The sequence below is a fragment of the Triturus cristatus genome, chromosome 1_2 (genome assembly GCF_964204655.1).
Source record: "Triturus cristatus chromosome 1_2, aTriCri1.1, whole genome shotgun sequence".
Lineage (NCBI taxonomy): Eukaryota > Metazoa > Chordata > Amphibia > Caudata > Salamandridae > Triturus > Triturus cristatus.
The window spans coordinates 1,104,514,910-1,104,542,018 of record NC_140580.1 but is presented as its reverse complement, the minus strand read 5'-3'; the positions used below and the strand labels follow the sequence as shown (position 1 = coordinate 1,104,542,018).

The 27,109-nt window shown below is 46.2% G+C and overlaps 1 protein-coding gene across 1 annotated transcript in view; it reads left to right on the top strand.

Annotated features, from left to right (window-relative positions):
- Positions 1-27,109, top strand: part of SLC2A6 (solute carrier family 2 member 6) — a 196,115-nt gene that overhangs the window by 161,615 nt on the left and 7,391 nt on the right. Inside the window, exon 9 of the mRNA XM_085613733.1 lies at positions 26,612-26,757. Within this exon, the coding sequence (XP_085469859.1) occupies positions 26,612-26,757 (146 nt within the window). The remainder of the gene's footprint in view (positions 1-26,611; positions 26,758-27,109) is intronic.

Here is a 27,109-nt window from a genome sequence, read left to right as displayed (position 1 = left end):
CGCAACCTTAAAGGTCGCATCGTCATCACTCGTCTGCACTTCCACTCCCTTCGGGGTACAGTAGATAGTGCAGTTAAGCTTGCACAACAGATCTCTCCCTAGCAAGCAAACTGGACTAGAGTCGCATACCACAAACTGGTGTCGATCGCTGAAATTCACTATCCTAATAGGTATTGGCTCCGTCAGCGGGCTAGTCAATTTCTTATTTGCCATGCCAATGACTTGGATCGATTGTCCAGAAAGGGGTAGGTCCGGGACCACTGCAGATCTTACAGTCGATCGCGTAGCACCCGTATCAACTAAAAAGGTCGTAGGGTGACCTTCAATGTCTGCTTCCACAAAGGGTCCCCTCTGATCTACCTCTAGGACTGCTCCAAGTGCACAGTCATTTTCTCCCCTTAAGCAGGGTCGTGCCACTGAGTCTAAATCGTCTTCCCCACTCACTTCAAACAAAGGCATCTGCAAATATGTCCGAGCTCCCTGCTGTATATTCGGTATCTTGGGTGGTTGTGGAACCTGCATCTGCGGAACACCTGTCCCCCCCTTGACCATCCGAGGTCTAGTCACTGTAGGGACCGTGTCCGCCACAGGAACCTGGACTTCCTCTCCTTCGTGCTGTATTTGGTTCAACGGGTTCAAAGGACACTCGTGTCTCCAGTGTCCAATCTGGTGACAAAGATGACATGCTGTAGTCTTTTTCAATGTCGCCACATCCATTCCTGTCTTAGGGTCTATTCCCTTCGGCCTTCCCTGACCCTGAGTATTCTGCATTCCTCCTTGATTATTTCCCTGTCTCCTTCCCAATGTTCCTCCATTAGGCTGTCCCTGGGCTGTTTGCATCTGCACCAGCAGCAAATTATCTTTCAACTTCCTGTGCTTGGATTCTATCTCATCACTACAGTATCTAGTGTACCGTAGAATCTCATCCACGAGCTTGTTCTGCCAACAAATCAGATGCTTTTGTATAATGAGACTAACCTCTGGCCTCAGTCCCAACACAAACTTAGAAACAAACTGTGCCATGTATTTGGTATCCAACACATCTAGGCCACTGTACTGTTTAAAAGTCTGCAAAAGTCTCTCATTAAACTCATGCACGGTCTCCTTAGGCTCTTGCACTGTCCTATCTATCTTCACCCAATCGATGTCTCTGAGGTGATATTTTCGACTTGAACCACGTAATCACCTGTTCAAACTTTTTCATCACTATCGGCGACTGACCATTTGAAATCGGGTCCCTGTCAGGCTCCGAAGTCGGCCACTCAACAGCAATTTTACATTGCGACCACAAGTCGCTCGGGACACAATGTCAAACAAGGTGTTCAGATCAATCCACAATACTTTCGAAATTTTGACAAAGCGGTCAACTTGCTTTACCACTCCACAGGCTTCTCCCTCAGGCGGGGGAAATCATTTGTGAAGGCACCTAAATCACCCCTACTCCAAGGTACATGCACGTATCCTCCATTCTGCACTTCCCGTAAAGGGTAGTTCCCTATCTCCGTTGTCCCTCCACCCGGGGTTGGCGTCTCTCCTATTGCTCTCCTGGAGCTTTTCTTCTTGGACCATCTTTCTTCCCACTTATCAAGCATAATTCATGCACGCATTGCTATGATTAGATCTTTGATATGGGTTCTCAATCCCATGACTCTTTTCTCTTCTAATTCCTGGTCACTGTACTGCAACCTATGACTTCCTTGCAATGCTTTAGTTTTAGATAAATCCACCTCACATCTCTTGGCTAAATCTGACAACTTCTCATGCGTGGTTCGTCCCTTGCGAGTCACATCCTTCGCTACAAAAAGTAGTTCATCCTGTTCGTATATCAACATTCTCTCAAGAGGTAAATTTCCACTTATTATCTCATCTACCTCTGCCTTTAATCTTACGACATCTAACATTCTCCCTCTCAGGGCTCCCTTCAGTACTTCTCGGTAACCTGCATCATCCTTTTCATTGTACTCACATTCTCGTTCCTGTGACCTACTCTCTTCTGACATACTCATAGGAACGGAACGATTCATTATTGTGCCTCGTTCACTCTCTGCTGTTATCACACTCTGGCTCTGGTTTCTCACTGGTGGTGTCCACATTCACAAGTCTGATTTCGACTCGACCAAAGACCTCGGTCTCACTGACCTCGACTCTCCCTGTCCCCTAGAGGAGTCTGCTGTGGCTGGCAATGGTGCACTCCATTCTACAGGCTTCGGAGTCTGCTCCATTCCCCCCACTGACTCACTTCTCTCGACCACGCTCCTCACCCCTACCTCTGACTGCACTGAGCTTCCTACCTTCTCTTGATCTGGGTCATACACTGAAACAATAAGTCCAATAGTGACCGGTATTTTCAGCACATCCGGTAACCTCACACCTCTCCCAACCTTTATGCTAGCCACAGGCTGATTCCTCGTATCCTTGGCTCCTGTCGAGATCTTTCCTTCTACTCTCACGTCTGGTTGGGTTGGTGCTCCCCTAGTCTCTTCTATCTGAGCTGAATTCCCTTCCGGGGCATCTGGGTTGTATGGAGGTGGTGTCTCAGATAATAACCTCTCTAGTAGGCTATCATCAGTGTCACTGTCATCCTCCTCATCTGCTGCCTTTTCTTTTGATCCATCCGTCTTTACCAATAAGGGATACAGTCTGTGTCCTTCTATTGCCTGTACTCTCCATCTTTTCTCTTCTGCATCCCATCTGGCATCCTGAAACGCCTTGATCGACTTTTTCACCCTTTCCTGATTTCTATCTCTTGTCCTAATCCACGCATGCAGTGCATCAAATTGTGTTGGCCTTGGCAAAGGTCGTAAAGCCGCCATCACAGACTTCAACTGGTACAACACTTCTAGCCTGAATGAACCATATCTGGGGAAAGCGAATTCTCCTTCACCTTGGGTCATTTTATGCCAATTTTCGAGCCAAATTATAGTATGCACCCCCACATTTCTCGCCATGTAATGTGCCGGAGTATCCTCGGGAGGGGCTTCTTCTCCCCCACGAGTGACCACATGTTTGTCACCTCTACACAATTCTCGGAAAGCTTTAAAACATTTCATAATGACCAAATTCTGAACGCACACAATTTCTGTTTACTTCCTGGTAACTATCCACCAATGACAACGCGACTCACACCAACCGACCTATCGCGGCACGACACCCTTTGACGTCGCTTTTCTCTCTACTCGCAGCAGCTCCCCTCCTTTACAACACACGTCTTACCCTTGCATTCGTCCCATTCATACGCTGAAATAACCGCTTGTCCCATACAAGTTACTTCTCTGACTGTACGTCCACAGTCTCTCGAAGTTGTCGACCTCGGTTGGCAACTGTCTGTCCCCGTCCGGCCAGACAAATCGCCTCTGATAGGTTAGAAATACTCAAATTCACATACCACAACCCACGGCCAGCGTCGGGTTGACATGCACTCACTCAATCGCTCTCCCTATCTCGGTCCGGGTGATCGATGGCGCCTCACGATCCCCTTCGGGTGGTCAACAAAATCTACCGCGGGTGTCTTCTACACCCAATCGCTTAAGCTACTCGTCGAGCCTAAGACTTTCCCGGGCTGCGCGCGCTCACAGCCTGATCTCACAATCACTCAACATTCACACCAACTCCGCAAGACATCACACAACAAGTCAACACCGCAATCGACAACATCTCACCCTATTCATACTCACTCCTCGGACTGCTGCTTTCTGCCACACTGCTACTCGCCGTCAATGTCCATCAGCCGTCGTCGTCTGCTGTTCACGTTCTGATGGATCACCATCACTTAACGTTTATGGGCCTCAAGGATCACTTATCCTAGTCTAAACCTTCCCTCGCTATCGGAAATAACCATCCGTCTCTGCTACCAACTGATAAGGCCGGATTCTTGTCTACCTACTTATCTCCAAGAACCCTTTCAGGTCGCCAGGATCTTTTTACTTGCCAATTAGCGTAGGGGGAATAAACACAATTATCAAATCATATGTACCGCGATTGGACATCGTAAATGAATAGAGGACTCAGAATCTAAGGTTTTGACCTTTTATTACCAACAAAAACATCTGAATATATAGGCACCTCAATACAAGGCACAAAAGATAGATGGGCACTAACACAAAAGCTAACCTACGAAGAATCCGCATTCGACTAAAAATAAAGAGAATTACAGCTTCTAAAAGCATCAGGTAAAGAATCGCTGTAGTGACATCGAATTTCGTATTCATTAATCAAAGCATTTCTGTCCCTACTCTATTCTAGAGTGGCATCCCTACTTAACATTCCCTTCCAACCGAAAAAATCATATAGAGGTGTCAGGAGTGAAACTTCCTAAGAAGTCTTCACTAGTGAGAGCTCGATCTATGATGCTCCTTCTAGCTTCCCGCCTAAGTCTCGTCTGCTCCACCCACGGGGCACTGTCCCTAATACAAACCCCAAAAATCGTCACACACGCCCTTCGGCACACCTCTTCAGCCAGGTCTTCCTTCTGTAAATTTCCATCCAGAGCTTTCCATCTTCCATCGTCCGTTAGCTTGACCTTCGGTCCCAGACACCATCCGTACTAGGAGTTGCAATTTCACATTCCAATTCACTCCCTCCAGTCTGCTCCTCGTATCTCAACTCCTACAACAAAGACTTATTCTAACTAACGAGCTAAATGTCCTTGCACCTGCAACAGAAACATGGGAACGGAAAAAGAGGCGCTTCGCATCGTTAAGTTTTACATTTCACTACAATTCAAGCCTTACTAAGAAATCCCTGTCAGCCTCAAATATAGCTAATATAAGAAATGAACAGGCCTTCTCCCCTACATATGCACTTAGGCCTTGCAAAATTAAACACATTACAATTACATTCTATGCATTAATTCAACATAATCCTCTTATAACTAAACATAAGTAGCCTACATTTCTTAACACTTAACATTGCATACGATTTACCTAATGCCATAACATTATACAAAACTACTCATTACACATTTCACAATAACTAATGGCGTTAATTTCTCTCAAGGCATTAGTACGTTTCTAACACTTCTACGTTATATGATTTCAACAAATGCATTTCTATAACACTTCTAAACATACATTAATTATATGCGGGTGCTGACTAACGGTGAATATGATGCACCCCAACAAATCTTAGTACATGTGGCGCTCAATCACCTCTAAGGTAAGACTGATTGCTTTTGTGCCTAACTACCAGAGATTTAAGCACATGTTTATCTTGAAACTTTTGTGGTTCACCCTGACAAGGGTTCTGTTTATTACTTGAGTGGGGCTTTCACCTCAACTAATTTCCCAGTTTCCTACAGTAAAGTGTTCTAGAGTTCTGTGCACAAATTGAGAGACTGTCGAAAAGTACTTTGGTGCACTCCAATTATTAAAGAATGCTTCATTGTATAGACTCAAGGAGTCATTTAGAGTTTGAAGATTACAGACAAACCATCAATATTGATGGATCTCCTAACCACGAAGCCAGGACACCGTTATATTATGTTAAGTAAGGTTATTTGTAAAGAGCGCTAACACCCTTGCAGTATCCTGGCACTGGGCAGGTGAGTGTGCCTAGCGCTGCCTATGGTAGGTTGGTTATTTCAAATGCCAGGCCGTCAGCTTCTTGCGGAATTAAAGAAGAGAGGAGGAGGTTCTGATGTGGAGAGAGAGGTTTCTCCTTGCTATAGGAGTGATGTAAAAGAACTCTCCTCCCCCTTATTTATAGGTTAGCATCCTCCCTATGTATAGGTTAGTGGTAGGATAGTAATTTGCAGCCGTCCAGCATCATCCAACCATATCCTTGGTGGTCAAATCACCAAAAAAAAGGCATAAAGACTTCCAAAAAAGTCCATAGTCTCTCCATCATATTTAGAGTGGTTTTACAGTCAGCGGATACACAACAGAAAGGTTGCCACAACTGAGACAAAGAAAAAAAGCTTATTTAAAGGAAGCCTTTACCAGAAGCAACACAGCCTTGTTATTAGCTGTTATTGCAGTGCTTCTGAAGTGTGTTAGTGAGCTCCTGGGTGCATTCACACACAACCAAAGGAAAGCAGAAACAACACAAAGGCAGCATTAAAAAATCAGAATACAGTGCACACAATCAACCTTATATACAACACAAAGAGATGCATTCCTGTAATATAGCATAGAATTTTGAAATGTATGAGTACAATATTTAACACTTAGGTAGAGATCACATAGATGCATGTGTTGGTTGGCCAAATATCATTTTATTTCGTGAAATTCCATTAATTTGAGAGTTTACTATTTTAGAGTGAAATGTGCTTTGCAGATATCTTGCATGACTTATTTCTTCCAAGCACACACTTCATAATAAAAAGTCGTGCTAGATACCATCACAAGACTAACATGTTTCGGCAAGACATTTTCTGAATGAACAAGTTCCGTGGGTGCAAAAAAATTCACAAAATTGTCTAATGGACTTAATGTAAAGCTAATTTCACTCATATTATTGAAACTTCTTTCAGGCCTAGGGTTTATGTTTGTTGGGAAGATTGAACATGCACATGCATGGCGCAATAGAAATATACAGCTATAAGAGATGCTATGTTGTACTCCTCCAGGGGTTATATGATTCATGATCACAAACACTGAGCATACCTCAATGTTGGGAACAATACTGTGAGTTAACACAGGAATCTCATGTGAGTGTCAAATAGAAGGGGCTGCTGTAAGCTGTGATAGTGTAAAGCACACACTGAAAGAGCAAGACACACGTGAAGGTACATTTACCAGGAATAACTTGCATGGGTCTTAAAATAGAAAATCTGCCACATCATCAAAGCCAAAAAAGCAGAGATAAAACTAGCACCCTATCAACAACAGGGTGCTATAATGCAAATTTGCATGTTAGCACCCTTTTACTCCGCTTCCCCTTGCATCTCTAATGAGATGCAAAGGGGGCGTTCCAGAGTAAAATAATAGGAGAAATGTCGCTAAGCGACATTTCTCCTATTATCAAGAATGTCGCTAACCCTGTTAGAGACAAAAAAAGCAGCGCTAACCGCGGTTAACGCTGCTTTTTTACATCTGGTATTTTTCTGACTTAGCCATGATATCCTATGGAAGGAGGATATCATGGCTAAATTTGCCTGTCCCTATCAACAAGGTAACGTGAGATTATCGCTGGGTTTCCAGCGATAATCTCACGTTAGCCTGTTAGCGTGAGGATTTTTATCGCTATTGAGATAAGCGTTGCTAATAGCACGCTATCTCAGTGATAAAAATTCACGCTAGCCGGCGATAATTATCCTAGTGCGCTTCGAGATAATTATCGCCGGTTGTTGTTGATATGCCCCAGAGTGTCTTGGGACACTCCACTGGGTGCCATTTCAAAGCAGAGAGAAGGGGAAATCCTTTTCCAACTTTAGACAAGAGGTGCCTTGGCACAAATGCAATACATATGGAACTGGTGTTCACTATCCCCTTGCAATTTAAAAGTCTGTTTAACAGCGTGAGGGTAATGTTGGAGGTTTAGACCAATAGAAGCCTTTCACATGACTGAAATACAAACAATTTTCAAATCATTATCATTGTAAGAAAACAAAACATGCATGACATGAACACATTGTTGAGACACAATTCCAACTCAATCTAAACCAAAGTAAAATTTAAGACACCTGTGCATGCAGCACCATCAAGGACATACAACAACCACAACCAACCATTGACGGACAATGGCTTGGGTAGCACTGAGTAGGTAGATCGACTGTGGCCTTGACCTTATTGGTCCTACACGCAGGTGTCTGGTGGACCCACTGTCTGTTAGAGGACCTACTGTGATTGTTTTGGCCTTTTCATTTAATGGTATTACAGCAGAGCTTTAATGTTTCACGTATGTCTGCATGGGATGCCATTTCAAATTTTCAAAGATGCATTCTTCCATGCATATAGTTTCATCATCAATTTAAAACACAAGCTTCTTTAGACATGTGACTGTAGGAAATTAGGTGAGAGACATGGAAGCCCCACTCAAATAATAAATACAATCCTTGTGAGCGTGAATCACACAAGTCATCAGTTCCCAATCTGTGTGCAGTGGCACCCTGGTGCACCTCCAAAACTACTTTTTTTTTTTTTTTCATTTTTTTTTTTTATTGAGAGTTCGTACCGGTAAATACATATTCCTAAATGGATACATAAATACATAAAATAGAAGCATAGCATTATACCGTCATGCGAAACAGAAACAGAAAGAGTGATAAACAGTGATAAACAATACGAGATCAATTGACATGTTAAATATCTACACAGCCAGTAAGTCATTCATTTGTAGTTAATTTTGCAGTCCTCCATGTAGCCACTGGGGCCCAAAGTCGCTTGCCCACATCCCTTAGCTTTGCTCCCTTTAAATCATATAATGCTTCCTCCATATTATGTATGCCCAACATTCTGCACAACCACATTTGAAAAGTTGGGGCTTCTGTATCCTTCCAGGCTGCGCTAATTAGAATCCTAAGGACTGCTACAGAGATGAAAACTAAAGCTTCAGCCTCAATACTTATATTTAGTTTCACGTCGCAGCCAATTATTATCAGGGTCGGGGATAGGTTAATTTTGACATCAAGTAGCCCCTCTAAAAACCGTATTATTTCAGTTTTGATAAATTTTAATTTTTCACAGCCATAGAACATGTGTATAAGATCTGCTGTACCATTTCCACATCTGGGGCAATTGCTATCTGTCGCTTTCCCCCACGAAAATAATTTTTCGGGCGTATAGTATAAATTAAATAAGGTTTTGTAATGTTGGGCTCTAAGATTCGAGGAGCGTAAGAACCTCTTATCCATAGCTAACGCCTTATCAACGTCTATTTCGGGATCTCCCAATTTTTTGGACCATGCAGCTTCAATTTTCCCAATATCATCTATTGATGCATCGTTAAATATTTTATATATATCTCTAATTCTATGGCCCCCTGACTTCAAATACTCAATTAATTCGTATTTCCCTTGCAGAGTGATACGTGGCCTAATTGATTTAATTCTATTTACAATCTGCATGTATTTGAACTCTTGATAGCCTCGTAGTGAATAGTGTTGTGTAAGTTCTTCGAGTGTTCTGCACTGATCACCAATCATTATTTGCCCCAACTCCACTATACCATGACTCTCCCAATGACGCCACGTTCCATCCCTACTAAAATTTGGAAAAAGTGTTGAGTTCCAAAGTGGTGTGCGATGATGGATGGTAGGTATATCTAGAGCTTTTTTAACAGTTTTCCAAATATACCATACACCCTCAAGCGTCTTGTATCCAATTTCCTTGTAATAACTCCTCTGAGTTCTCCTTAATAAAAGCCCTACGGCTTCACCTCCTACCAATAGCTGAAAAATTGATGGTATCGCCGCCTGTCTGAGGGTTGGACCCCCCGGATGGAGTAGAATAGCCATGTCTGTGAGGTGACATGCAAGATGGTAGCTCTTAATATCTGGCAGTCCCAACCCACCTCTATCTTGTGGTAATGACATATATCTATTTGACCGCCTTATTTTGCCGTATTGCCATAAAAATTTCATAAAAATGGCCTCAATCTTCCTAATAATTTTCTCATCTATTTTAAATGGGATTGACCTTAATTTGTAAAGCACCTTAGGAAACATTGTCATTTTTATAACGTTAGCCCTCCCTATCAGTGACAGCTGTAATGAGTCCATTCTTTTTAGGTCTGTTTCCATAGATTTCAAGAGAGGGGTGTAATTATCGTCAATTATTTTACCTGGTTCTGCATTTATTGTTATACCCAGGTAAGCTACAGATCCTACATATCTTCCATCCACCTTGGCTATTTTTTTTTAACATAATACCTGAGTTTTATCAACATTTAGTCGGTAGCCAGACACATCTCCAAACTGACCGGTTATGTTAACTACCTCCCTCATAGCTAGCTCTGGATCTTTTGTAATGACTGCTAAATCATCCGCATAAGCGAGAATTTTAGTATGAAACCCATTTGATATTACTGGTTTAATAATCGCACTATTCATTAATTGTGTAATTAAAGGATCTATGTAGAGCGCGAACAAGATTGGAGAGCATGGGCAGCCCTGTCTCGTACCCCTTGTTATATTGATCCTATCTGATCTTTCCCCCATTGATTGAATTCTAGCCGTAGGTGATGAATACATAGCCTGAATAGCTTGACAAAATCTAGGGCCAAATCCCCTTGCCTCCATAACCTTCCATAGAAAACTCCATCTAACGCGATCAAATGCCTTCTCTGCATCGAGGAGGATCATTGCGACCCTCTCCCCCCTAGCAGCACCGATGTCAAATAAGGTAATAGCTCTCCTAATATGGTTTGTGGTTCCTCTTCCTGGGATAAATCCATGCTGCCAGGGGGAAACCAAGGACGCAATAATCCTTCCCATACGAGTGGCCATGATTTTGGCATATAGCTTGTTATCACTGTTAATCAATGATATTGGTCTGTAGGAGCCCGGGTTGGTCTTTGGTTTCCCTTTTTTGTGAAAGATTACTATATTGGTTTCTTGCCAAGACTCAGGTATTATTCCGGTATTCATAACACCATTGAATAGATCTAAGAGCAGTGGTGTTGTTTCCTCCCTTAGACTTTTATATAGCTCTAACGGTATGGCATCTGGGCCCGCCGCCTTTCCGCTTGCAAGATCTTGCAGAGCTTCCAATACCTCCGTCAATGTGATATCTTGTTCCAGTAATTCGATCTGGCCTAATTTTAGCTTACTACCCATGTCTAACCATGTTATATTTGGGTGCCCTCCAACCGCTTCCTCCTGATATAGTTCTTGGTAAAATTTCCTAAACCCCTCCAAAATTTCACCAGGCTTGTCGTATATTTGGCCCTGATATTCAATTTGTGTCACCATGTTTTTACTTGCAACCTGCCTGATTCGCAAGGCAAGAGCTCTACCTGCTTGCTCACCAGTTTCATAAAGGCATGATCTCTGTGCCTGGTAGTATGATGCTGCCTTTCTTGCTAATTGTTTCTGGATCTCAGCTTTTAAGGAGTTTACTTTATGTAGGCTCTCAACAGATTGATCACCTGTAATTAAATCTTGTCTATGTTGTGTCTCTGCCTCACTCAATTTTCCCATCAATGCTTCCCTTTCCCTATTAACCTTTTTCCATACGTTGGTGGTATAGCTTATGGTCTCTCCTCTTATTCCTGCCTTGAAGCTATCCCACACCACTCCCCTTGATGCACTATACCTATTAGCGTCAAAAAAGGACTGGGACCATATTTTCATATGAGTGATGTAGTCGACATCCGCTAATAATTTTTTATCAAATGTCCAAGGTCTAGGAACCTTGTATGATCTATTGATGAGCATATTTAAGACTAGGGGGTTGTGATCTGACATGATTTTGGGAAGCTTGTTTATTTGAACACTCTTAAGTAAGGTAGTCGAGATCATAAAATAATCCAATTTCGAATATTTATTAAAAGGATGTGAATAATAAGTAAACCCTCCAAAACTACAAAGGGGCGCTGCGACACAATGCGTCAATATCCCTTGACCAGCGGTTCACAATCTGTGGACTGCGGCACACTGGTACACCTCCAAAACTAGCCAGGGCTGCAGCGACACAATGTGTCAATATCCCTTGACCAGCGGTTCTCAATCTGTGCACAGCGGCACCCTGGTGAACCTCCAAAACTAGCCAGATGCGCAGCGACACAATGCGTCAATATCCCTTGTCCAGCAGTTCTCAATCGGTGCACTGCGGCATCCTGGTGCACCTCCAAAACTAGCTAGGGCCGCAGCCACACAACACGTCAATGTCCCGCACTTTCTTGCATTGTGTAAGCTCGCATTCTAAAATATGTTTTCCTAAACCATAAAGATGAAACGCCCTCTTAGTACCACTAGATGGCATTGTGACATGCAAAATAGCACATGAATTGCTCACTAGATGGCAGTGTGACATGCAAAATAGCACATGAATTGCTCCTGTATGCCAGAGATTGCCGCAGTTAATATGCTGACCTCGTTTGATCAACGGCAAAGGTGAGGCCTATTATTGTTACTAGGGGACCTTGCATTAAACACACAATGACACACAGTTAGCTGGTGCTGGAAGAACGCCCCCGAGCAGGCTCTTCCCTTTTATTGAACCCCGTAGGCCAAGCCTGGCCTGCGGATGACGTGGGTACAGGTTCTGGCTAACGGAGTCGCAACCACAGGAACGCTAACCATTACATCCCTCTCCAACTTGGTTCTTGAAAATTCAACTGCTGAATGTCTAGTAAAATATACACAGTTCGGTGGCATGAGTCTCTACAGCCTTAGCACGCAAAATTCTGGAGCCGATGGTTAGGGCGAGGATTGGGCCGTAGGCTGTAACAATGTGGTTGGCTTCTTAGAGGTGGCTTCCCAGGTGTTGGTCTACTGGGAGGTGAACAGGGAGGCAGCATGTTTTGGGGATTGGGTTCCGCTGTATTGACCCCTTCTTCTGCTTCCATACCCTGGGCACTCCGTGGGAGCCGGGGATCATACACGAGGGCTCGGCTGGGGCTTCAGAGGGGACTTCCTTGAACCATGAGATGTTTCACGATATATCCTCGCTCCCTCTCCTGGCCGTCACCATGGTCCCATTGCTGGCAACGACTGTCCAGGTTCCTGGTTCATATATAGTCCAAAACTTGCCCCCTGGCCGGCGGTCTTTGTGTAAGACTGTGGTACCGGGTCAGAGTGACCGCGTTACAGCATGACATCGAGCACTGGCTTGGTTGTTCTGTCATTCCCTCCTTGTTTGAGTTTCTTGGGCATCTGGCGGTGAAGGTGTCCATCCAGGACATGTAGGGATCAGATCTCTCCTTGGGCCATTTAGCATGAGGGACCACGGGTTCCGCAGCGTGGTGCAGTGTGGAGTGCTCCGGTACTCCCTGAGGAATTCGTGGAGACGCTGTTTGGGATCCACTTGTCCCACTGTGGCAATGCGTAGCATTTAGTTTAAAGTCCGCATGAAGAGCTCAATGTCTCCGTTGGCCTGGGGCCATTGAGGCGTGACATGGCGATGGTGGATCCCTCGTGGATGCAGGAAGGTAGCGAACTCCTTCCCATGGAACGGGGGCCCATAGTCACTCCGGATCTCCAGGGGAAATCCAAACGTGGCATATACTTTCTCCAGGATGGGGGCCACATTGGCGAAGGCGGTCGTCACAACTGGTTCTACAATGGGATATTTCGAGAAGGCATCCACGAGGACAAGCGTGTGTTTCCCTTCTGGGAAGCTCCTAAAGTCTATGCTCACATTCGACCAAGGGAGGGTGCAGGCCTCTTCTGTGATCACCGGGGTCGGCTTCTCTGGAGCACTGGTCAGTTGGCAGGCCGGGCAATAGCGAACTAGGTCTTCAACCATTTCTTCAAGTTCCAGGAACCAGACTTTCTCGCCTTCATTTTGGTTATCCTTGATGGCCTCCATGGGCTAGCTGCATTGCTTGGTGTTTCAGCGCTTGTGGTATCATGAGCCTCGAGCCTCTCAATAGTATTCCGTCCTCTGTGGCGCTCAGCTTGCTCCCCACTCTCCATATCTTCATCAGCCCCTCTCGGTCCTCCGGTCTGCTGAAGGTAGTTCCTCCACGACCTTTCTTGGACCGCCTGGAGGGTCCGAGTGTACACGGTGTCTTTCTCAGCGTCTTCCTTGATCTCCTCAAGTGTCATCGCCTGGGGGCACACCGCCGCAGAGATCATGTTGTTGACGTATTGTTCCGTCCCTTTGGCGTCACCCACCTCTTCTTGTGGTGCTGGATGTTGGGATTAAAAATCCGCAGGATTCTTCGCACCTGGTCTGTACACGTCTTCCATTTGGTATGACTGAAGTTGTACAGCCCATCGCTCGATCTGGGGAGGCGAATGAGGGGCTGATTCCTTGAAGAGGGGAACCAGGGCCTGATGGTCGGTGACCACAGTGAACGACTGGCCTGTCAGGTACAAGTGGAAGTGATTACAGGCCCACTTTATAGCGCGGGCCTCTCGCTCAATCTGGGCGTACCTGGCTTCAGTGGGGGTGAGCGACTTGCTGGCAAAGCACAACGCTGCTCATATGCCCGGCTCCTGTTCCTGGGCCAGCACCGCTCCTAGCCCCACTGGTCTGGCGTCTACTAGTAGTTCTGTCCATTTTGCAGGATCGAAGTAAGCGAGGGTGGTCTCCCCAAGGAGCGTGTCCTTGATACTTTGGAATGCCTCCTCTTCCCGCTGTCCCCATTGCCACTTGGTGTCTGCTCTCGTGAGGGCTCTCAATGCTTTCGCACGGGTCGCTAAATCAGGGATGAATCTCCCGCAATCAGTAGCCATGCCTAGGAAACTACTCACTTCGGTAGGTGTAGTTGGAGCTGGAGAGTTTCGGATGGCATGCGACTTTTTCGGATCTACTTGAATGCCCTCCTGGTTGATCACGTACCCAAAGAATTCTAGAGAAGGCTTGAAGAAGAGACACTTTTCTCTGTGGAGCGTGCTTCTCAGATGTTTGTGATGGTCAGCTGCCATGGCAGAGTGGATCAGGATGTCGTCGCTGACGTTTATCCTGACAGCATCTCACGTATCATGTTCTGGAATACCTCTGCTGCCGAGGATATTCCGAAGTTCAGTTGTTTGAAACAACGCAGCCCCAAGTGGGTACTGAACTTTGTGATGTAGCAGCTTTCTTTTGCTAACAGCAGTTGATGGTACCCTGCATTCAGATCGATTTTAGAGAACCACCTTGACCCGTTGACGTCCGCAATTATGTCATCCATGGTTGGCATAAGATGGTGTTCTCTTTTGATGGCCTGGTTGGGCAGCCTCATGTCGATGCATAGGAGTATGACCCCTGGCTGTTTGGGTTTTTCCGTGATAACCATCGGGGATACCCAGGGCGTTGGTACTAAGACTCTCAATTACTCCTTAATTTTCAAGGACTTCGGTATTCTCCACCACTGGCCTCAGGTGGAAGGGGATTCGTCTGTGTTACAGTGTTACTGGGGTGATGGACTTGTCGATGTGTAGCTTGATGGGGTCACACTTGATGCTTCCGAGTCCTTGGAAGAGTTCTGGAAATTGGTCGAGTAGCTCATCTACCTGATGGGCTTGGACACTCCTGGCAAAAGAAACCAGACCCAGGTCCTCCGCTTAGTAGGGTATTTGCTTCGCGGTCTATGACGTGAATGATGGCTGTGACCTCCTGGGCATTTGACCTGATCGAGACAGATATTTTACCTCTCCGCGGCAGGGTGGTTTGACTCCCATAGGCAAATATCTTGGTCTGGGATGGAGTGACTGGTGGGCGAGGTCGGAGCTGCCGATATTGCTGGAGGCCCATCACGTTCACCGATGCTCCTGTGTTAATGATCACCTTTACTTCTGTGCCTGCGATTCTGACCGTGCAGGTATGTTGGGGCATCGGCGCTGCTTGAGCTCTTGTGCAAACGAGATCAGGTAAGTTTCCCCTTCATCCTCCTCCTGTGGATGAGTCTTCTGGTCCTTGATACCTCCAGCTTGTTCTTTGTGGCTCCTCTTACTGCGCCAAGTCAGCTAGGGACAGTTGCCGTACTGTCCGAGATGGTGGCCTTTGTCTTCGGGTGTCGCGGCCTCGGTTCCGTCTCCTACACACCGCAGCAAAGTGGTTGGCGATCCTGCAGTTGTCACAGGTTTTGCCTTGCGCGGGGAAGTTTTTCGCTGCGTGCGGTTCATGCCCGCAGTACCCGCACTGAATCTTGGGCGCTTCGGGCTTTGCCTTCCTGGGCGTGTCATTTCGTGGTTTCGTTCAGAGGGCATCTGCCCACTCCATCTTAATGTTCTCTGGTCTTCCTTGTGGCTTGGTGAGGGCCTGGTACATTTCATTGGCCCTGGCTGCTGATAGATCATGGGTCCTCGCTAGTATAAGCATCTCCTCTAGAGCGATCTTTGGCTGGCGCAGGATGAGGCCTCTGAGTGTCTTGTCCAGGTACCCCTGTATTAACTGGGCCCTTATCTCCTTTGGCTGATCATCCTCCGGTTCATGTAGGTGGGCGTAAAACGCATCAATTTACTCCCCTTCTCCTTGGCGGGCTTGGCACAATTTGAAACGTTCAAAGTCTGGGTTGAGCTGGGGGTCGAAATGCGCATCTAATGCCACCACTGCAGCGTCGTAATCCGTGGCAATGCCTGTATTTGGCTGGTGTTTGAACAACTTGAATCTTTTGTCTCCGGCACAGTGGAGTAGTAACAATCTTTTCACTGCCCTGTCGGTCTCCCTAGTGGCAACGAAATAGTTATTCAGGCGTTCAATCCAGATCTTCCACCTCGGGGACCCAGTGGCCAGATCTTCTAGTTTGTTAACAGGTGGAAGTACCCCTGTAAGTGCCTGTTGGACTGGGAGTCTGGGTAGAGTGTGCGGTTGGTCTTCATCCCCTATTCTCCTGTGAGTAGGTGCCTCCTCACCCTTCTTCGTGCTTAGCCTCCTTCAGTGTGGCCGGGCCTGTGTTCGGAGCCTCTGTGCCGATGTCTCTTTCTTTGGCTCTGTGTGGAGTGGTAGAAATGCTGCTGCGCCACTCTGCCCCCTTCTTTTGTGTCTGTATTTATGTTTCTGCCCCTTTATTTTCCTTTTCCTCCTGTTTTTTCAGTTGTTTTATTTATTTTTTTCCAGGCTACTTCCACTGTATTCGCCTTTTTCTTCTTTTCCTTCCCTCCCCCGCGCCTGGGGCGATGGGTAGTGCCCCCTTTGTCTTCCTAGACTGGGCTGTCCAGCCTAGACTCTTCTTGCTGAGTCCTCAATAGCCTCCCACTGTAATCGTGGCTGTCTCTGGGCTCCACCTGTGTGCTGAGACTCTTGATTCGCACTGTCTCCCTCGTGGTGGTGCTCCCCCTCCCTTTCTGGGGACTATGTGCACTTCTGGGCCTCGCCGGACACCAGAACACATTCTTCGCACATACACACTGGCCGAGCTTCTCTCACCTCGCAGGGGCGGGGCAGGCGTTGCACCAAGGAGCCCCTCCTGCGGAGGTCACGCTCGAGCTGTGAGCAAAGCCGCATCCACGAGGAGCAGGACTTCACGCCGGTGCAAGAGTAGGCGATACCAAAGGGGATGATGGACAGAGCGTTTGAGCAAATCAAACACTCACCCCCAGTCAACTGATCTGGGTTTAATCCATCATCATTCTTTAGCTCACTCCACCACCCCAGTTCAGACATGGCCATATGCAAATCAGTCTGACCCTGTGCCTCATGAGAACAGTCCAGACCGAACTGCCAAGCCATGTCTTCCCTGGACCGGAAACAAGCATCCTGGGACCGGTTTCGGGTTCATAACCCTCATCAGCCAGGCTATCTTGAATCCAGTGGCAAAGTGAGCAAGGGACCCACGTCTGGGCATACCCTGCCAACTTAGGGCGAACAAAGCGATACCAAAGGGGATGATGGACAGAGCGTTTGAGCAAATCAAACACTCACCCCCAGTCAACTGATCTGGGTTTAATCCATCATCATTCTTTAGCTCACTCCACCACCCCAGGTGCAAGAGCAGACAGCAGGTGTTGTCGAGGTACTGTCCCCGAGCAGCGGGACACTGGGGGCTCACAGCAGGGTTGCACTCACTCGCATGGCCTTGTTGGCGCACCACCAGCTTGCCGGGCGACACAGCGGTTGCAGCTCCTTGAGCGCCGGACCAGACGCACACTGTAGCAGTCAGGTTATCGTGGGGCACAAGGACGAGGCGAGAGTCACGGCCCCCTCGTTGCCAATGTGCTAACCTCGTTTGATCAACGGCAAAGATGAGGCCTATTATTGTTACTAGGGGATCTTGCAATGACACACAGTTAGCCGGTGCCAGAAGAACACCCCCGAGCGGGCTTGTCCCTTTTATTGAACCCCGCACGCCATGCCTGGCCCGCGGATGACGTGGGTACAGGTTCCAGCTAGCGAAGTCGCAACCACAGGAAAGCTAACCATTACAGTTAACACAAACTATTAGCAATGAGGAAATATTATTACACACACAGAGAGAAGGCTCTTTAAATCATAGAATAAAAAACTGAGCCATTAACAGAGTTCATTGAAGTTAAGAGTGTATGCAGGTGATGATGAAACATCTTTATTCTTAATCGTCTTCTTTTCATAAATGACTCATGAGACTAATTAGCTAAAAAAAAGGTACATGTGCATTTGAGAACTGTTGCCCTGAGCATTAGTTCATAGGGCTGGATTGCATCCTGGTCAGTAGTTAAAAGTAATTTGAGTGTGACAATATATCAGCAGGAGTTCACTTGAGGCTTGGCCTCCCCAGTGCTTCCTGAGAACTTTCAACAAACATTTGCAATGCTATAGGTCTCGCATATTCGAAACTTGGACCTATTAGTATTGTAAATGACAATGCCTTTTATTATTGCAGGTTTTTTAAACACATAAATAAAAGGCATTGTCATTTAGAATGCCAATAGCTCAAAATCTCGCAGTTGCAAGACCTATTGCATTTCAAATGCTTGTTACCAAGTGCCTTGATTTCCTTCGCACTGGGGTCTAAGGCACTCTACTCGGGCCAGTTTCCTATGTGGCAGGGGCTGCAGGGACTACGGCGCTCAGCAGCTGATGCTCACCCGCTCTGGGGAGGCAAGTTCTTTACCGTGAAGCTCTGACTGCAAGCGTCCTTTTTTAGGTCTCGCCTGATCCATGCGCTGGTCTGGCCGAGACATTTTGTATGCGGGTTTTCCAAGTGCTGCCTGTGGCCTAAAGCTTGCGTGCACGCGCGCAGCCGCCATGTGTCTCGCCGTGCGTGATTGCGTCTGCGATCACTTTCACTTTCGCGGGCCGGGGTGCTTGTCGCTCTGTTTTCCTTTTATAGAAGAATAGCAGGTTCACTTTGTGAAACGAGCTCCTTGTGCTGTGCACACCATGGCAATTAGAGTACATTTCAACTGCACTTTCCTTGATAGAGGACTCGTAATGCATCCTCGTACTTCCTCTCAGACCTGAATTTCCTACTCCCGCACTTGAGTGAGTAGCACTAATCTATTAAGTGAAGTGACTAACTCTGAGCACAGCAAGAAAAGAATTGATGTGCACTCAAACGTTTTGAAACCATCTCCGAGGTTGCAACATAAGTGCAGCTAAAAGGCAACAGGCAGCTCTACATCCGAGCAGTGATGCGTAACAGTGCTGTTATACTCTTATTTTGTTACATCTATGATTATAATACCTTCGTCAGCTTCATGCCAATTATTTTAAGGGAATAAAATGGAAGTACTCCAGAGGCTGGCCTTACGGGCCAGGTAATCTCCACCCGTGAAAAAAGAAAAGCATAATGGGGAGCAGCGGCCAACGGTCAAGAGATCCACTGGTCAAAAAAGTTTGGGAACCACTTAAAGTCATTAAACTAACCTGTGCTTATCCTTCTGTTTGCTTGGCACAACACAGTCAGGCTTAACTTAAAGGCAATGCGTAAAGTATTTATGCAGGACACAGACAGTAATACAAAGAAAACCCCAAATGCAATTTAGAAAAAAAGAGTAAATTTTAATAAATAAAATTACACCAAATCCAATCAGTAAAATTGGTGATATTGATTTTTTAAAGTTTTAGGTAAAAATAGCACCAAGAAGCATAACCTGCTACTACCGGTTATCTGGTCGCACTAGACCAGGGGAAAGTTACAAGTTTAGACTGACCACAATGGAGCGCGTGTTAGATACAGAGACCAGGTTAGTCCTGTTCAAGAGTTCCTTTCTCTTTTTTAATTGTTTCAATTTTCATGAATTTTGTCAAGAACATAAACTGGCTCCCAGTGCATTACATGATACTGGTGTCAATTATTGTAATTGATAATGAAAGGAACATTTAATTCCTGACATTCTGTAGTTAGCAGAATTCAGTAACTGTATATGTCAAGGATCAAAGAGACTGTGAAGCAAATTATTAATGCACTGTAACGATAGGAGGAGTAAACGTAGGGTGGGAATTCGGTTTATAAACCATGTTGAACTAGATAAAAATAAACTGAGAGTAGGGGCAGCATTTCACAGTAGTAGCAGATAGAGTAGGGAGAGAGTGAAGTGGGATGAGCACAGCAAGGGAGGCCCAAGTGGGGAAGAAGCAGAGTTTCATTCCACATGTAAGATAAGGGTGAGGGATACTGGCACTGGTGGGGGTGGTGAAGAGGATCTATGTGGCTAGGGGGTAAGGTCGTCATTCCTAGTATGCTGTAAGAATTGTGTTAATAGGGTCGCCCCGTGGTAAGATATGGGTTGTTTGCGTAGGTGTCCCACTTCTTCATAACGAAGGGTGTCTTACTCTGCTGTCGCCCACTTATGCACCCTGTCATACCAGGCCTCTAATGGCGGGCCTGTGTTGGAGCGCCATTGTAGGGTGAGTGCACATTTGGCAAGGAGGAGCACCAAGCAGGCAAAACAGGTGCGCTCATTGTACTGCTATTGGTGCTTAATGATGCCCAGTGAACACGCTTCCCAGGTGTGTATAACAGGCAGTTCAATGACCTCCCACAGGGTGTCATGGACTGTTTGCCAGCAGTGTTGAAGGGCTGGTGTTAGAAAAGTGTTTTCTAGTTGGCTAGGGTTGGCACCTAAACCAGGCAGAATCCACCACTCAAGTCAAGATAAGAGTATTACACATCTATAATAACCCCTGGTCATCCCCTTGGTTGCTTGGCAAGAGCAGTCAGGCTTTCCTCAGAGGCAATGTAAAAAGCATTTGCACATAACACACAGTAATACAGTGAAAACACTACAAAAGGACGCCAACATACAGTAAACAATACCAATAGAGCAAAAATAGACTTTATATACAGTTCCTTGAAGTCGATAGCTCCGTCCGGGGCTATGACGGCATCATAAGTAAACAAATCCAAAGAGTTCTGGCTGACCAGGGCGTCACAGGCCAGCTGCAGTGTTGGGAAGACCCGCAAAACAGTACCTTTAGAAATGCAGGATGCCGGCGACCCCTCGTTGAGCTCGGAAGAGCCGGCGTCTGCAGGCATCAGTTTGGAAAGTTGGTGCAGTATTCGTCGAGCCCTTATAGTCACACGCGTTGCTGTTCGAACTCTGTACGTTTTTTGTCAGGAGCGCTGGTGTCGCAGGCGTCGTGGATGCGGTATGGAGTGCAGCGATGCGGCATGCAGTGCCTCCAGTGTTTGGTGCAGGCAACGGCTCGGTCACAGTCATCTAGCAGCATCAGTGAGACCAGGGCTGCTGTACAATGAGATGTGGCGCTCGTCACGGTGCTGGCAGGTCATGGTGCAAGCAGCGGTGTACAAAGGCTGCGGTGTGAGACGGGTCAATGCGTCATGTGGGGCTCACAGGTTGCGGTGCAGTTAGCAGCATCAGTTGATGATCTAGAGTCAATGGTGCTGGCGTCTGTGGGCCAAGGCCGCAGTGTAGGACAAGGCAGTGCATCAAGTAACCAACGAGCGGTGCCCACGAACCACGGTGCAAGCAGTGGCATCGATGTCAGCTTGGAGCGGCAATGTTGTTGACACCGGGCTGCGGTGCGAAGCCGGACGGTGCTCTGTGTTCTCCAAGAGCAGTGTCCGCAGGTCACAGTGCAGGCAGCGGTGTCCATGACGGCATCACGGTGCCATCAGGAATACTGTGGTTGCGGTGTGAAGCGAGGCGAGCCGAAGTGCAGTGCCCACATGTCACGGTGCAAGCAGTGCCTCGGTGGTGCCATCGGGCGGCGGCAGTGAGACCAGGGTTGCAGTGTGATGTGCAGCAGTGCCCTCTGCTGTGCCTTCAGGTCACAAAGCTGGCAGTGTCGTCATTGACGGTGTCGGGTTACCTTTTTCCTCTGTGGCAGCTGAAACATCCAGTTCCAGAAGCCGATACCCAGAAGATGTTGAAGTCTTTGATTTTCCTGAGACTTCCAACAGGAGGCAATCTCTACATACAGCCCTTGGAGATACTTTGAATGCAGAAAGAACAGTCCAGTCCTTTCCCTGCCCAAGAGAGATACAGCAACTGCAGGCTAACCCAGCAAAGCAGACCGCAAAGGGGCAGTACTCGTCCTGGCAGATCTTCCAGCTCTTCTTCCTGGCAGGTTCCTTAGTCCAGCAGTAATCTAAAGTTCTGGGACCTCTTGCCCAATATTTATACCACATTTTGCTTTGTTCTCTTGTGGCAAACGTCTCTCAGTTCAATCCATACCAATTCTGTCCTCTCTGGCCCAGCTTCCTGGCATGAGGTGGAAACAGGATTGTGCAGGGTAGACAGGGCCTATTCAGGTGCACGGTAAATCTCCTCCAACCACTCTAAATGCAGGCCAGGCCTATTCAGGTGTTAGTGAAACTCCTCCCACTATTCTAAATGCAGCCCAGGTATATTCAGCCCAGCTCTGAGTCACCCAGGAAAGGCAGGACACACCTCAACCCCCCAGTGGCTGTCTGCAGTGAATGCACATCCCCAGCCCCTGTCACCTGTTATTCCAAAATCAGACAGTCAATACACAAACCAGCAGAGGCAAATAGGATGGCTAAGCAAGAAAATACCCACTTTCTAAAAAATTTATTTTCAAACACACAATATAAAAAGATGCATTATTACATCCTAAGTTCAGAGATACCAAACTCTCCCTTTCTATCTTATCCCAATGGGAAGTTATATGTATAAGATGTAATAAATAAACTTCCATTTTATCCTATGGGACAAATAGCCTTCAATAGTGAAAAACAAAAAAATGCACTGTATTTCACTATCAGGACATGTCACACACACCAGTACATGTCCTATCTTTCACATACACTCCACCCTGCCCATAGAGGTACCCTGGGCCTACCTGAGGGGTGTCTTACATGTATGAAAAGGGAACGTTAGGGTCTGAGAAGTGGATGCACTTGCCAGGATCACATGGCAGTAACAAACTGCACTCAGACACTGCAGTGGCAGGTCTGAGAACCCAGTGAAAGGCTTCTTGTGTGGGTGGCACAATCAGTGCTGGAGGCCCACTAGCAGCATTTGATTTACATACCCTGACCAGACACATTGCACTGTACTAGGGACTTAGTAATAAATCAAATAAGCCAATCATGGAAACATCAATCCAATAACACAGTTTACATGGAGAGCATATGCACTTTAGCACTGAATAGCTGTGGTAAAGTGCCCAGAGTCCTATAACCAACGAAAACAGGGTCAAAAACAGGAGTCCAAAAAGCAAAAGGTCTGGGGATAAACCTGCTCAAAAAGCCAGGTCTAACAAGCAGGAAGGATCATAGCATACATATTAGGTCAGCATCTAGCAACCAGCAACATGGACAGCTCACTTGCACGCTTGGGAAATGTCATTTTATTTGAGCCGGGGTGAGATACAATCTGTGCAGAAGAAAGAATTGTATGTTCTTGAAACAAAAGTTTTGAGAGACCAGCTAAGGAAATTCTTGGGCTTGTGTCCATTCATTGTCATGCAGCCCTCTTCTATACTCAATCCTCCTATTTCTGTTGAAGAGACTCTAGGAGGACCACTGACAAGTCTTGGATGGCTTTGTAGAGCCAGGTAATAAGGTGTTGGTCATTCCCCATTATAAGGGCAGTCTATACTAAAGGGTGGGTTGAAGGTTCTGCATCTGCAGTGTTTCAAAGAACACAGCAGGTGTGTAGACTACTGTCTTTGAAGAAGAAATTGGCAGGGCTGAAGGCTGTAGTCGACATCAGCTGGTCGAACGAAAGGAGATGTCCGTCTACAACCAAGTCGCCTATGGTGTGGATTGACTGAGTCGTCTAAGGAGTCATGTCTCGGTGTGTGTAAGTGGCAGGGAAGTGTGGGAAACCTACCAGGGGGAATGCCGGGGCATATGCCACGGTACACTGTGCTAAGTGGTATATGCAGGATATGCATGTCCGGGCCACTGCCACTTGTAGTGGTTATATGGGGGGGAGGTGTGGATTTTGGATGCAGGAAGCTGCTAACCGTGGATGAGGGAGGACTCCCTCCTCACTGCTAGTCTCACTCATGTATCATCCAGCAGTCCATTGTGGGCGCCATTTCAGTTTAGGTGCTAAATAGTAGGCTTAGAACGTGGGAGCGCCCAGACCGCTACGGTCTACTGGCTATTGTATTTTCCAAAGAGCAACTCGATGTTGTGTGTGGCCCCAGATAAGATTACCTAATAAGGTATCCAATTCCTTGAAGAATAGACACAAAGGAACTATTGGGAGATTGGAAAGTAGTAAAGTAGCCTAGATATTAGATTCTTTTTTAGCTAAGGCTATCCAACCAATAGGGGCTAGAGGGAGTGGCTGCCAGAAATGAATTTGTGCCCTGATGCCAGGCAACGCAGCACAAAGATTATCCTCATGCAAGTCAAGCGGAGTTCTGATGCTTGCCAGTGAAGGGGAGTTTCACCCAGGTAGACAGGTTGTGTAGGTTGGGCCGGATAATATTGCAGATTTCTCCAAGTTTGCTTGCAGATCTGTGGCTGCGGTAAACTCGGTCAAAGCGTTTCGTATGACGAGTTACCTTCTCGAATCCAGCACAAAGATTTCCATTTGCATTGGAGGAGGCCGCTAGGAGGAGATTTTTCGACGCAAAGAGAATGTCAAGGATCGTAGGCGGTCATTGCTGTAGCACAAAGAGCCAGTCATCGCCAGAGATTTACATTGGTTGATCATCACAGACGGTCATTGTCATCACGAAGTGACTATCTCACGTTGCCGGTCATTGTGGATGGTTGCTGTTGCCGTGAGGAGCAGGTCCCACTAGAGCTTTGCATTGGCAGTCTTCGAGGGCGGCAGAATTTTGGCATAAACAGGCCCAATCGTGCTCACAAAGAGCGCAAACTTCAGGATTTTCACCTTTTTCTGCAGGAGAAGCTCTCATTATGCCAGTCAATGGTCTAGGATCTGGGGGCACCTGTTGGAGATCAGGACTCATTCCAAAAGGGGCCAGCATCAAGACTCCGGCAAGTCCAGGCAAGGTCTGTTGGTTCTGGTCAGCTGGGCAGTTGTAGGAAGGCTTCTGAAAGCTTGTGGTGTCGATGTAGTTCACAAAGGTTAGCCAACTGACCATTGTAGTCTCTCTGTATAGCCAGGGATCAAGGCAAGCATGCCCAATCATCCTTCTTCAGACACCAAGGAAGTCCTTCAAGCAGCAGGTCAGTCCTTCTGGGGCAGGTAAGTCCTTCTTCTGAATCTTCCACAAGTCCAGGAGTTTTTTGATGCGTAGTTCTCATCGTATTTTTATTCCTTGTGCCAGCCGTTGTATGGGGGAATTCCCTGACCTACCTCAAAACTGGTTCTGGTCAGTTCTTCCCATATCCCTTATCCCTAGCTCCAAACTGTCTAGGGTGATGAAAGGCAGGCCTGGTGTCAATTTGCTATGTTTGTGCTGCAGGCAGGGCCTTTTGAAATGTAATCAGAGTACGGACAGTTCCTCTTCAGTCATCCTGTCAGGAATACTCTCTCGCCCCACACCTAGGTTTCCTTTGGTTCATTCTCTGAAAGCAATATACAAACCCCAACAGCAGAGCCATTGAGTCATGTGATCCAGGACACTAGCAGAAAGGTACAGTTGGTTGCAACAAGAAAATGCCAACTTTCAACATTAAATGCTACTAGTGGGTCTGACGTACTTACTATGCCACCCAATTAAGTAGCCCCTTGAAACATGTCCCAGGCCTGACATTACAGCCTGAATACAGTTTGAGCAGACCTCGGGACTGTGTGAAACTAAAATGTGTTTCAAACTGTGCAGATGACTGTGATTGATATGGTGACAGACTTTAGGGATAAGGTAAAAGATGTGACTGTCCTTTCTTTTTATGTTCAGTGACTCAGCATTCATAAGGATACTTCTAGTAAAACACTTTTGTGAAAAGCAAAGAATCTTAAACTTACAGAAGTGTAAATTTGTGATTCAGGCTCTAAGGGCCATATTACCTAGATGGCGATAACATTATCACCGCTTTAGCGGCAGGAAACTACCACTAAAGCAGTGATAAGGGGCTTGATAATATGCCCTTGTGAATTCCAATAGAAGCCCAGGTTTGATGTCCTGGGCTTCTACTGGAATTCACAAGGGCATATTATCAAGCCCCTTACCGCAGCTTTAGCGGCAGATTCCTGCTGCTAAAGCGGTGAAAATGTTATCGTCATTCTTGATATTATGCCCCTAAGAGTTTGGTGGATGTGGAACATCTGCCTAAAATTGGTGGATGCCCCATCTACTCTATTTAGAATATATTTCCGTGTATACAAATGTATACAAAAATAAGCAGAAGCTCTTTATGTTCGATTAAGAGTGTCGTCTATGGTATATACTGTAAATACGATGGATTAAACATCTGCCAGTTTTGGCAAATGTCCTGCACCGCCAAACTCTAAATCACCCCCTAAATGACCAGCTGTTAGTGGGATTTAGTTTGATCTAAATCACTTCCTCATTGAACAGCTGCTAGAGTGATTCAGTGTTGTTATCTAAATCACCCCTTATGTGCCTGGCTGGTAGAGCTACTCAGTGTTATTTCTAGACAACCCCCGAAGTGACTGGCTGTTGGAGTGATTCGGTGTTATTATCTTAATCACCCCTTAAGTGACTGGCTGTTAGAGTGATTTTTTTTTTTCTAGGTGTCTCTTCCTTGGTCCAATTCCTTTTATGCAGTGAAAAATGTCATATAATCTCTGCATTATTACCCAGCTAATGAGCCACTTGTTTCATGGGACTGTTTGTTACAGGTTATGCAATGGGCTGGGGTCCAATCACCTGGCTGCTGATGTCTGAGGTCCTGCCCCTCCGGGCACGGGGAGTGGCTTCCGGACTCTGTGTGCTGGTCAGCTGGGCAACAGCCTTTACTATGATCGAGTCATTCATTCCTGCATCGGTGAGTATCTGCAATATTACAAATTTACTTAGATGCGGTGGTACTAGAAGCAGTATGTAATAAAAATGATACAGAATACTTGCCAACATATATTTATATTTTTCATAACAGTAATTATAAAGATTAGCACCAAAATAATATTTAGATATTGGAATTATGAGAGCACCTTTACAAAAAATTAAGTGACAGAGGGAGAATATTTCCTCATATACATCCGTTGCTCCAATATTTCTCCTTTTGCATTTCCATGTTTTATTTAGAAGACTGTGCCCTTATTGGATTGACTATCATAATAGCATTAAATGACTTTTGATTCGGGCTATATCTGTCATTAAATGCCCTCGCTAACATT